Source organism: Telopea speciosissima, chromosome 7 (assembly GCF_018873765.1).
Source record: "Telopea speciosissima isolate NSW1024214 ecotype Mountain lineage chromosome 7, Tspe_v1, whole genome shotgun sequence".
NCBI lineage: Eukaryota > Viridiplantae > Streptophyta > Magnoliopsida > Proteales > Proteaceae > Telopea > Telopea speciosissima.
This window is the reverse complement of record NC_057922.1, coordinates 63,208,192-63,221,465: the sequence shown is the minus strand read 5'-3', so window position 1 is coordinate 63,221,465 and position 13,274 is coordinate 63,208,192. Positions and strand designations below refer to the sequence as shown.

The window sequence follows — 13,274 nt, the reverse complement described above, 5'->3', positions numbered from 1 at the left end:
AATACAACTATAAAAAGGAAACATAAAGGAGACATTATACGAAACAACAACTACAACAACTCAGCCTTATCCCAACTAAATGGGGTCGGCCACATGGATCCTTGTAAGACGAAATAATAAAAAGTAAAGGTAAAGGGCACAACACCGACGGCGGCAACAACTCAGCAAAAACCTACCTAAATGGGGTCGGCTACATGGATCCTAGCCCTCCAATCAGTTCTATTTGAAGTCATGCTTGAGACTAGGCCTAATATATGCATTTCTTTCCTCACTACTTCACCTAGGGTCATTTTAGGCCTGCCCCTAGCTCTATTAGACCCTTCAATCTGAATCAAATCACTCTTCCGTACCGGTACATCCAAAGGCCTCCGTTGACCATGGTCACGCCACCTCAAACAGCTTTCACAACGCATTATAGGAAAGATCCTTCAATCTGAATCAAATCACTCCTCCATACCAGTGCATCCAAAGGCCTCTGTTGAACATGGTCATGCCACCTCAAACAGCTTTCACAACGCATTACAGGAAACATACCCAGAAACCAAAATTTTATGAGGTGAAAGCCTAGAGGCAAGAGGCATGAAGCATATCCAAGCGCAAGCCCTAGTCAAATGGAAACTTTGAGTCAAAATAGTTTCCTTTATTTAAATTTTTTATCCCTAAAATAACTTTGTTATCACACATTATTTTGTAATTGGGAATCTAAAATACATACTCGAGAACAACCTCTGTTCCTTCCTGAAAATTTTTACTCAAAACCTAGCTAAGAAATTCTCTCCCCCCTTCTTTACATATTCCACTCATACTTCCAAGGAATTAAGACCAGTTACTGCTGACTTACTAGAGAATGATCTCACTAGAGCAAAACTCAATAGTTTTATGGTGGTTCAAAGTAACCAATCTTCTACATGATATTTCCTCTCATTTCCTCATTTTTCTAATTTCATTTTCAATGAATTTATGGGTGTGGAAGTTCTGTGGAATGAATTATAGAGAGAAGGGTCATTATAGAAAGCAAGGAAATATTATAAGGAATTGAGGGCGGGCCTTGGTGCAATAGTAAGGTTGCTCCATTGTAATTTGTTGTGATCAAGTGGTCACGGGTTTGTGATGCAGAGCATCCGGCTGGTTCAACAGCCCAGGTTCAAGTCCAGCCCAAGTTCAAAACCAGCACAGTTCTGTCCAGCCTGGACTGAACTAACTCTGGCCCTTGCAGCAATTTCGTGGACCCTTGGGAGTGCCAAGTTCTGGTCCACAAGTCAACAAAGTCAAGTGACTTTTCAGCTTCATAGAATAATTTATTATTTCTTGTAACTAGTTTCTAAGTTCCTTGTTTATTGTTCCTAGGTTTATTGGGTTTTGTTTTCCATGTATGGGGAATGTGTTCCATGTAGTGGGAACTCCACTAAAATTGGGAAGACCAACAGTCTATTTATTATCATGCATGTAACTAAGAGGCTTTTGGGAGCTCTTCCTCCCCTATAAATAGAATCAGCGGAAGGCTGCTGTAGCATTCCAGATTTTCATCAAAACTAAGACTCAGTCTTCTTCTCTTTGAGAATGCTTGTGAGTTTATCAAGCTTGCTTGGGTGGGACTCCTAAAACGTGGCCTAGGTGGGACTCTTCTGGCTGAGACACTAGTGGTACTCTAGTTGCCTACAATTATCTTATTTGTTTTACATTATCAAGCTCCATTCATCATCAACTACAGCTGCCAAATTCACCAAGTTTGTTAACCATCTTCATCATCCCCACCACCAACCTTCATCATTCTTTTCCCTATTCTCTACCAGAATCGATCTTGGCAGCAGCCATTCTTGACTGCACCAGTTCGAGTCTGGAAACAGCCTCTCTGCGAAAGCAGAGGTAAGGCTGCATACATTATGACCCTCCCCAGACCCTACAGTGGCGGGAGCCTCGTGCACTGGGTATGCCCTTTTTTAAGTGGCAGAAATAGAAGCACAAAAGTGGAAAGGGCTAGGGTTACAAGGGTTGCAATTGCACATGAATCTAACAGGATGCATTTTATGAAAGGTAATGGCTTGAGCCCAAAAAAAAAAAAATCATTCATAAAATTAACCTTCTAAAAGATTGAAAAGCACCATATTATGTTTATTTTGATCCCTATACAGTACTTTCTGTAGAAGAACATAAGTAATATTATTAAGCTTCCAAGGCTTAAGCCTTGAGGCTCAATCAACTCAACCACACCTTCAACTTTTTTAAAATATTGTCCAGAACCTACTAAATCTAATTACTGGAGTCCAAATTTTCAAAAGACAAACATTATGTTTACATTAGATTGTTGGTAAATGAAAAGAAGAGAATGATTTATGAAGTATTGCAAGAGGAGATAAAGCAAGAAACATCGTTACAGTTTGGATAATATTTCCATGTCTACAACTGGGGAAGTTACAGACAAACCTGAGGCATAGCGATGGCAGTACACATGGTTAATCTGCCATCCATTCCAAATCTGCAGCAAGGTTGTGATTGGACCATGGTCCTTGGTAAGAAGAAACCAAATGGAATGACAGATGTCCACGTACTGAATCATGCTTGGCTAATTAGATTCAGGTTGAAACTTTTTTTGCAAGATGAGAAAATATTCTTTTATCCAATAGAAAGGAATTTAAAAAAAAAAGAAGGCAAGAAAATAATCTGGCATATGTTTCCACAACATACTTCTTCGGCACGGCCCTGAAGTCTGCGTTTCTTCATTTTCTGCAACTGTCTTGCTCGCTCAGCATGGCCCATTAGAAGCAAATTCCCATCTGCTTCAGCCATATGTTCAGACCTGGCTTCAGAACCTACTCCCTTTTTCTTCAGAGAAAGCTTCTCCATCTTTGGTTGGTCATCAATGTCTTCATCTTTGGTCCTGATAAACACGAGGTGGAAGGAATCAGGAATACCACCCATGATGAGCATACTTCTAAATCCTTCATCATTGTGACTAACCCCCTAAAAATCCTCAAACCAGACAGTAATTGCATAATTCAATGAGAAAATAGGTGGTACATATCAAATCAAATGAACATTTGATTCAGTTCATAGTACCATACAAAGTAACAATAGATGCCATGGAATTCAAGTTAAAGATGAACAATCACGGAAAAAATATTTCGAATTCATCAAAGGAGGTTCCAAAACGAAAAAGGTCACATACCCATGATAGAGCACAAACCTCTGTGTCTTCCAAGTTTGGAATCCTTCTGTTCCTAGAGGTCAACGGCAGTAAAGAAAATATGAAGAGAAAGACAGCAGATTATCTCAAGCCAAGTTAATTAGGAGGGGTAATAGGGAGCTTTAGCAAGATTTGATGTAGAACCAAGCAAAAATCCTAGATTTTGGAATCTTGGTTTCAAGAGACCATGGTCATAATAGTAACAAAAAAGGGCCATAGCTCCACTTTGCAGGGTCCCAAGAGGGATGGAATGGAAATGACCCTAAGCTTCTGTATGTGGACTGTTGTGTGCACTGCAGCTTTCCAAAATCTTCTACCCAAGTTGCTTCAATAAGCATTGTCCTGGCCATTTCCTGTACTGTCATGTTCTTCCTTTCTTTACATCATTTTGTTGTGGTGACTGATTTCTACCTTCTAATGCCATGCTCAAAGTACTCATCAAACTCAGACCATTGTACTCACCTCCTCTGTCTGGTCTCAAACACTTGAGTCTTCTTCCTGTTTCATTTTCAACTTGATTCTTGAAGTCTCTATGAATCTGTCAAGTGCCTCAGATTTGTGCCTCATGAACTGAACCCAAGTCATCCTAGTGTAGTCATCAATAAAGAGTATAAAGTACCTCTCACTATTGATACTCTGAATTCTAGTTAGTCCCATAGTTCGAGAACTCGCGAGATCTCGCCGAGTTTCTCGAAATCCCGAGACGAGATGGGGGTCGAGTCATAAAAGTACAATATCTCTCCGAGATCTTGGCCTCGGATCTCGGTCGAGATCTCGGCTTGACATAGGAAAATGCCCATCTAGGTCCTTTATATGAGTGCCAGATCTCGAGATCTTGCTGGAAAATCTTGGTATACAGACACCTATCTATGCCAAGAACCAAGACAGACACTTATTTATGCCTAATATCATTTAAGTAAATGTTTTTGTATTTCATTTACTTAAGATATTATTCATAAATAAGCAAATAACCCCCTATTTGAATCCAATAAAAATAGTTAAAAAATCAAATTCCAAAAGGAAAAAAAGTCAAACCCCAGTTCAAGAACAAAAACTGGATTTTCGACGGTAGGTGCAATTTTCAACGTTCTAATGCTGGGGTTTTTCTCAAATCTAAAACTTTCACAAATCTTATTATGGTAAAACATTGCAAAAAACCAAAAGGGCGGTAAAATATTCATTTGTTTTGATATCCAAAATTTTTTTTTCATTCAAAGCGATTTTGACAGCATTCACGCACACCGAATTAAGTTTGACCAGTACATAACTCTTTCAATATAAATCAGATTTTAGCAATCTTGGACTTGTTGGAAAGCTTTCAACACCTGATTTATATTGAAAGACTTATGTACTGGTCAAACTTAATTCGGTGTGCGCAAATGCTGTCAAAATCGCTCTGAATGAAAATAGTTTTTTGGACATCAAAACAAAACAATATTTTACCGCACTTTTGGTTTTTAGCAATGTTTTACCATAATAAGATTTATGAAATTTTTAGAATTGAGAAAAATTCCAGCATTAGAAAGTTGAAAATTGCACCTACCATCGAAAATCCAGTTTTTGTTCTTGAACTAGGGGGTTGACTTTTTTCCTTTTGGAATTTGATTTTTTAACTATTTTTATTGCATTCAAATAGGGGGGTATTTGCTTATTTATGAATAATATCTTAAGGAAATACAAATTAAATGATATTAGGCATAAATAAGTGTGTTTGTCCTGTGTTTGTCCTGGTTTCTAGCATAAGTGTCTGTCTAGCTTTCCCACTAAGTGAAACTCCTATTTGGACTTTGTTTTTGCAAAATCTGATAGTGCCATTGTGTTTAAATGGCCTAAAATAGGCTGAATACTAAGTTTCAGACCCAAACTAGGTCTAAAATCCACCGAGATGAGGCTTCGAGTTGAGAAAAAAAAAATGCACCAACTCGGCGAGATCTCGACTCGACTCGGTTTTTCAAGGGTCCGAATTGGCACCGAGACCCGAGTTTTCGAACCTTGGTTAGTCCACATAAGCCTGTATGAACCAACTCCAATGTCCTGTTTGAGTAGTGCTCTTTAGCTCACACTCAACCTTGTCTGCTTACCCTTCTAACAAGATGCATAAGTAGGAACATAGGGCTTCTTCAACTGGGGAACATCTCTAACTGCTTTCTTGGATATAGTTTTGACTAAGTTGTCAAAACCAATGTGTCTCAACCTTTCCATAGCCATTGTTCCTCTTCTTGTACCATCAAACAGGATCCATCAACACTTTGACAATGTATATAGGTTGCCTAATGTTCTTGTCCCTACAGCAATAAAGCTTCACATTGCCTGCATGTCTCACTTCAAAACCTGACTTGTTGAAACCACATTGTGTCCCTAGTCACAAATTTGGCTGACACTTGGTAGATTGTGCTTCAACCCAGTCACATACAAAACATCAATTGTCTTAACTCTTCCATTGTCCAGATTCATTGTTCCTTTCCCCACAATCTTGGCACACTCACTGTTGCCAAACTTCACAAACCTGCCTTCATATTGATTGATCTTTATGAATTTCTTCCTGTCACCTATCATGTGGCTAGAACAGCCCCTATCTAGAATCCATGAAGCAGACTTGTTTTGTGCCTTAAAGGCTGTCTGAACCACAAAGGAAGCACCTTTAATTTTGTCACTTCCTTTCTCAACCAAAGCTTTCTTACTCATACTGGATGATTTCTTCTTTGGCCGTCTCTTTGGTGCCTTGTTAGGTCTCTTCTTGATTTGCACAACTGTAGCCACCCGTCTCACATTTTTGTGTTGTTGCCTCTATGAAGTAAAGACTGTTGTGCATTCCCTAGGAATGTGCCCAAAGTCACCACACCTATAACACTCAATCTCTCTCTCCATCAAGGGTGCAAAAGAGTTCCTACTAGCAAAGTTCACCCGTTTCACATTAAACTTGCATGTTGCTATTTTTGTGCCCATAGGTGTTGCATTTCTAGCAATAACCTGGAAAGAAGGTTCCCTGTCTTACTGATGCAATCTGCCTACTGTGGTAACCACCATACCCAACTGCTCTATGCAACTCTCTCTCTCTCTGTGCGTGGCCCTTCAAATTGAAACTTTGTAATCTGAGGTCCTCCTCCCATTTTTGAGTTCTGAAATCTCGTAATTTGGCGGAAAGACGAACTGGGTCACTTTGCTGAGAGAATTATCTGTGTTTGTGCTTAATTTTGTGACCGCAACAAAGGGAAAAAAATATTTTTGGGTTTTCTCTACAGCGCTCAACGTGGGTCTTGCTCACTTATCTTGTTAGTCCTTTTTTTGGGGGAGGGGGGGGTGTAGAATTTTTCTTGTTTCAGTCAGAATAACATCAGAATGGACATGAGCAGTGGTTGAGCCATTCAAGCCTGTTTCTGCCCTTTAAATCTTCATATTCTCCATTAGTTTTAGTTATATATTTCTTTCTCAACTTATTGGGCCATTGGGTGGCCGAATTTTGTCTCTTACAACTTTTTACACAGTTTTTCCCTGCTGTTATTTGGAATCCTTTTGACGGTTGGGTTGGGATGGAATAGCGTTACGAGCCATTGAAGGAACTTGGGACTGGGAATTTTGGAGTAGCAAAACTAGTCAGAGATAAGAAGACCAAGGAGCTTGTTGCAGTCAAATACATAGAGAGGGGGAAGAAGGTATTCAATCAGTCAATCTAGTTTTTCTCATCTGTTTTATGTCTTTCAGTATGCTGTAGCAGTGCCCGTTCTTATCATGCTATTTTTTATTTTTTTGTAGAACTTGTCATGCTCTTAATTGCTTCTACTTTTGGTCTTCATCCGAGCTTATGCATTTGTTGATTTATTGAAATAGGTTACTTGGGTTTTGTTTGATTAATTGATTCCCCCCCCCCGGCCCCCTTGTTATTCTAGGCATTAATTGATCAAGTGATGGCAATTTTTCTCATTAAGTTTTATAATTATTTTTGGACATTGGAATGTTAAATTGTTAATGACGTTTTTTTTAATTTTGTGTTAAGGTTGATTAAGGGAGTAATGACTTTTACAGGTGTTGTTTGGTATAGTAATGAAGGAAATGGCATTACTGTAATTACTGGCAAATTAGTAAGAACAGGTTTTACCAAACACCATAGTTGTTCCAGAACTGTTTTGAGAACGGAGTTGCCAAACGGTCAATTACAGACAACGAACACTGTTACAGACTAAGAACAGCACAAAACATTTCTGGGAAAAAACAACCGTTCTTGACGAAGAACGTTACCAAGCGTAGCCTAAGAGAAAGTTGTTTTTCTAATTCATCTACAGCCTGATTAGTTTCTTCAAACTTCTCCTTAAGTGACTTGTTCAATTTCTTCCTTGAGGAGTTTTGTGAGTTTCTTGTTCTTTCATCATCTAGATCATCAAGAGCTAACATGAGTTCAGCTGCCAGATTAACTTCAACCTCTAAGGCATCTTCTTCATCAGTTCCAAATTCATTATCACTGACTTCCTTATCTTTGTCTTGTTCTTCATAGGCCATTGCAGGTTGAAAGGTTATCAAAAAACACAGACCCCGACACACCCAAAAGACAAGACATCCTTTCACTAGATCTTCCTTGCACCACTCGGAGAACATCAACTCGGCAAAACCAGTGGCTCAACGCTTCGTGGTGTTCCCTAATCAATCTCCATCAGTCATTTGAAACCTTAGCCATCTTCTCCTAAATCTGCATCTTCTTCCCAATTGAAAAGGAGGAGAAAAGAGATAGGTATAATAGGACAAAATGAGTCAGGGTTCCCATATTTCTTTAATTAAATCGTGCTTGAAGTACCTTTTCAACATGCATTTCTTCGTTTGCTCCCAAATCCTTAACAATTTTAACTCAATTTGTTGCTGGCTCGGTTTCATCTCCAGATTTGGAGTTTTTCACTCTGCCATCTCAAAATTCCACTGTTTTACACATCCAATCAGTTCAGATCGTACGACCCTGTTCAAAAATCATGAAATTCGGAGGCAATACAAGCTGCCCCGAGTTTTGAGAGTAAAGAGATCAATGAGATCAATCTCAAGCTCGCAGAAGTTCGAGAAGAGATTGAGATGGATTTGGAATCAAAGGAGATGGTTTACTTTGACGAAGAGGCAGAAAGTGATAAGGAATCTATGAAGGCTGTCCTGACATGTTCCAGGATCTATTGGCAAAGTTACCTGAGAACGAGAGGACTTTGTGGCAGAGCTCCATGGGGTTAAAGATCGAGGAATTGAAGAATGAATATTTTCGTACTTTTTTCAATTGTCATTTGAATAATAGTTTCCATTGAAACTATTGCATTTGCGGACCATATTTATCTGTCATTATGCCAAATGTGAAAGTATAACAGGAGTTATGACATTGGATCAAAATAGATACCTCACAGGAGACCTGACATAGTCCTTTGGCCTGGAATTCTCTGCACAATCAAGAGAGAATTGGTAAGAGTTATATCAATAATTTTGGCAATGACAAAAGACACAAAGATCAACATAGTGTAAGGATTTTTTTCCTCTAAGGTTCCCTCACCCATACGGTTGTGAGGTTCCTTTTACGGATGTTCGATATGTGTCAGAGACAAATCCAACGGCTGATTTTTCAAAAATTAAGTTATTATTTATATACGTGTGACTGTCTCTCTCTCCTCTCTCCACTCTTTCCTCAAAACCACTCTCCCTCTCTCTGCTCTCTCCACTATTTCCTCAAAACCACTCTGTTCTTCTCTCTCCTCTCTCCACGTAAGCAGTTTCCCAAATAAAGAGTAACTCTCACGTCTCCTCTTTCCCGCTCTCGTCTCTCTCCTCTCTTTATACCATTTTCAAAAATCAACGAAGAGCGACTCCTTTCCATTCTATATTGAAACACCACCGTCTCCTTCATGAGCTCAGAGATGCAGAGAGTTGGACAGTGGTGTTCTGTGAAGAAGAAGAGTGGGGGCGGTGGTGTTCTTTGGCAAACCTTTGAAGCGGTGAAGCGGAATTGAAACTGAAAACAGGTGCTGTTCACACCTGAGACTGAAAACAGGGGAAGAAAAGAAATGTCCCCAAAGAACTCTCCTTTCCATGCTATATTGATATATCCTGGAAAAAAAAACTTCCATAAGATTTTTAGGTCTCAAAAATGATGCATGCTCCAAGGACTAACAAAGACGCTTCGATTTTATCAAGGTCTCAGATGCACTTGAACTTGCCCCAAATCGTTTAGGGTTTGAAAGTACGATTCAAATATTTACAATCCATTATTTCTAGATTCATTTTTTTCAGACTTCTAATTCTTCCAATGAAGATCTCATGGTCCAAGACTCTGATTAGAAATGGTTCAATATTAAGAGTAAAAATGAAGACTTCCACGCTGATGATATTGTTTACGAAGGTGGGTCCTTGATTCTATTTGTTTTTTCTCAAAAATATGAATCTCATTCAACTTCAGGATCTTTTTGAGTTGGGTTCTTTTGGTTGTTGGAAATTACGGTTTCTGATTTAAACAATATTTGATTTGTTTCTCCTTGTTCTTCCCCTCTCTATCTCACTTCTTAGTTCTCTTCTTTTTCTTCTTCTCCCTCTCAGGTCTGTTTCCCCCTTAACTTCTCTTTTCCTTTAATATTACTTTTCTTATGTTAGTATTACAACTGTCTTGTTGTACCCAACCTATGCTCTGTTCTGGGTGACACTTGCAGCCAGAAAAGAGTGGATTGATCTCCTTTGAATCTGCTCTAATCAATCTGAAACTTTGTATGTTGGTTACCCTCCAATGGGCGAACCTACCTGCATGGTTCCATCAGAGACCCCTTCTGGAATCAAGAGGTTATGAACTGAAGTTTCACCCAGTGTTCCCTCTCATCTGTCAAGACTAGTTGTGGAATAAAGTTAGGGTTTTTGGGCTGGGAATCGTAGCCTTAATACCAGAATGGAAAATTAGTTTTTTCTCTGCAACAGAGTTTTTGTTTGCTTCTCAGGTATTTGCATCAATCAATCTTTTCCACCAAAGTTAGGGTTTTAGGTGGAAGAATGGAATAAAGTCTTTGTTCTTCCCGTCTCTGTCACTCGGCTTCGCTCTTCGTTGATTTTTTAAAATGGTATAAAGAGAGGAGAGAGACGAGAGCGGGAAAGACGAGACGTGAGAGTTACTCTTTATTTGGGAAACTCCTTACGTGGAGAGAGGAGAGAGAAGAACAGAGTGGTTTTGAGGAAAGAGTGGAGAGAGGAGAGAGAGAGAGTCACACGTATATAAATAATAATGTAATTTTTGAAAAATCAGCTGTTGGATTTGTCTGTAACACATGTCGAACATCCGTAAAAGGAACCTCATAACCGTATGGGTGAGGGAACCTTAGAGGAAAAAAATCCCATAGTGTAATGAATACTTTTAGTAATTGCAACAGAGCAGGTTAAACTGTTAAAAGTAGTTACCTGCTCCATTCCACCCATAATGGTTCGGTTACAGTATGACCTTTATTGGGTAAAGGTCCAGTCTGGTAAATGAAAAAAGCTTAAGTACCAGCCCTGCCTCACCCAGCAGGTAACCATGTGGTTACCTTGTAAAATTAGTGAGGTTCATCCATGTTACTTGGGACGGATCAGTTTTGGTTTTGGAATGTTCAGAAGGGTTGGTTATAGTACTGGTGAAACCTGTCTCGAACCCAGATCGTTGCTATTCCTAGCTGTATAGCTAAAAAAGGTATAGAAATATCACACAATTTATCAAAATATTCTACATGGAAACAACTGCACTAATCTTCTATAGAAGAAATCAAACAGGCCTATGTATTCCTCTTTCAGTGCGAAAAGGTGTGATTCTATGAACATAATGATTGACCAAGGGCGGAAGAAAATTTATGCAAATGAGATATAAAATTGTTAAAGGAAATTAAATGATGATTTTAAACACCAAAGTCATGTCACTAAACTATGGATGTGGGAAGCCCAAACAGGGTGCTGTTCCAGAAATGAAACTGATATCCCCCCAGTTCTGGTTAGTATCACCATAGTTCTACTAAATCCCACCTTTCCTCAGCCAGATACTGTATCGTGTATTGTTTTTTTATCAGTTTCCACTTTAAACATTGTTTAAGAGCTAATTTATTTACATATCTAAATCATTTTAGAGGACCCATTTAAACACGAATATTGTAACAGTTGTCCTTTTTAGCCAAATAGTTTTTCAGTTGAACTTCTCTTTGATTTCCACTTCAGATATCGTTTAACATGTAATCTCCTTACATAACTAAGCAATTTTGCAAAAAAAAAGTTCAAACAAATATACTGAGATAAATTTTGACAATCAAAATCTCAGGCGAATCTTACTAATGCACATTTGTAAGTGATATACTCTTTCACAATCAAAATCCCAAACGAATCTTATCAATGAACAGTTGTCAGTGATATACTCTATATTCATAGAGTATTAGCATAGGATATGTTAGAAACAAGTGTGAATGATACGCTAGCATGACTTACAGTTTCCTTGTCGAATGTACATAAAAAAAAGGAAAGTTCACAATCATAGCAAATATTTAGAATACCTTTCAGTGATTTCTGTTTAATTGGGTGGTCTCCTAGTTCCTTCCTTTTTTTAAGAATTTGAAGACGCATACGTACATCAAAATTGGCTTCATCTTCATCACTAAGATCAGGAGATTCAGAAACATTGGGGTCAGACCCTCTATGTGACTCTTCTTTCTTTGAGATAAGGGCTTCTCTAACGGACAGCTGCAAATCCCTTTTTTTCTTGGCATCTGATGAGCTCTGCATTTTGAATTTTGGTTTGAAACATCACTATTTTAGACTGCTCAAATGATGCGGCAATACATAAAATTAAAGTAACTCAGTTATATATTGATTATATTAATAGCATCAGAATGATGCTTGCATACAACATTTGCTATTTTTCAGCAAGGACATCCAGCCCAAATGAATAGATATTCACAAAGGCATATATTACAAGCAGTAGCAATAATCAGCAAACAGATCAAACAATATTAAATCAAAAGAATTTAAAAGTGGGACAATACAAACAGGGGATAACCTTAAATAGATGCAGGGTTTTGGAACAAGATAGGTAATTTTATTTAGGGGAAATCTCAATGTCTCAAAGCTTTGTGATATGCCTTATATAAAAAGGCCACACTCCCTTGCCATGTGGAATTTCAACTGAGTCCATATAATGGACATCTCATCAGCCCAATTCCATTGTGAAATAAGAATGGAAGGGGTTAAAAAGCCTTGCCTTAAGTTAGAAGTTGTCGTAGTAAGGGGGAGGGAGTCGTGAATTAGCGCTAGAACTAATTCACGACTTCTCCCTCAGGGGTGTTTTGGTCTTTTCGTGTTTACCCTATTGTCTATTGATTAAGTTATTATATATTGAAGGTTTTGGGGGCAGTCATCCTTACGGCTGTGACTCCCAACCTGTTGCAGCAACTCTCTTCTCTTTCTCCCCTCTTCTTCTTTCTTCTTATTTTATTACATGGTATCAGAGCTGGATCGATAGGGCCTTGTTCACACTAACAAGGATCAGTCGTTCTCTCTGGATCAAGGCTCTACAGTGGCTGAAATCTTCTTCGATAATTTGATTGGTTTGTAAATTTTTTTTTAGGCTTTCATTTGAAGGGGTGCAGCACCCTATGCTGTTTTTTATGTTGTCTGGAGACTAGTTCGTGATTATATGAAGAACTAGTCTGATTTTTTGGTGGTGTTGATCAAGTGTGTTGAGCAGTGAGTTTGATGGAAGTCAGTGACATTTGAAGTATCCACAATTTTTTGCTTTAATCGTGATTTTCTGTAGTGGGGTGGTGTATGCTTTGGAGGTGATTTGGAGGTGATTCACGATATTTTTTTTTAATTTTACTCATGTCTTTTTGGTGGACTATTGGCTGTCTCTGAGATTTGCCGATTACTGTGATTTGTGAGAATGGTTGAGACCAAGACTACTGTGATTGAACTTTCATCTTCTCACCGTTTTACTGACCAAAAGGTAGAGGGAAGATCAAATTTCCAGCAATGGAAGAAGGTGGTTCGATTGGCTTTGCTTGGCCGTGATCAACAGGATCATTTGACTCAATCGAAACCTGGTGGAGATACATCATGGGACACTGTCGATGCAAGAATTTTG

The 13,274-nt window shown here is 38.6% G+C and overlaps 1 protein-coding gene and 1 long non-coding RNA gene across 3 annotated transcripts in view; both read right to left on the bottom strand.

The window, feature by feature from the left end:
- The window catches only part of LOC122668806 (peptidyl-prolyl cis-trans isomerase CYP57), a 37,740-nt gene that overhangs the window by 734 nt on the left and 23,732 nt on the right, over positions 1-13,274 (bottom strand). For both annotated transcript variants that reach the window (XM_043865340.1, XM_043865341.1), the window contains exons 7-9: positions 11,689-11,911; positions 8,547-8,586; positions 2,686-2,878 (exon numbers count right to left, since the gene is read on the bottom strand). In XM_043865340.1, coding sequence (XP_043721275.1) covers positions 2,686-2,878; positions 8,547-8,586; positions 11,689-11,911 — 456 coding nt within the window. The remainder of the gene's footprint in view (positions 1-2,685; positions 2,879-8,546; positions 8,587-11,688; positions 11,912-13,274) is intronic.
- LOC122668807 lies at positions 6,668-6,980 on the bottom strand. Its single transcript, XR_006333918.1, has 2 exons — positions 6,941-6,980; positions 6,668-6,890 (listed from the first exon to the last, which is right to left on the bottom strand). It is a non-coding gene; the product is annotated as an uncharacterized LOC122668807 (long non-coding RNA).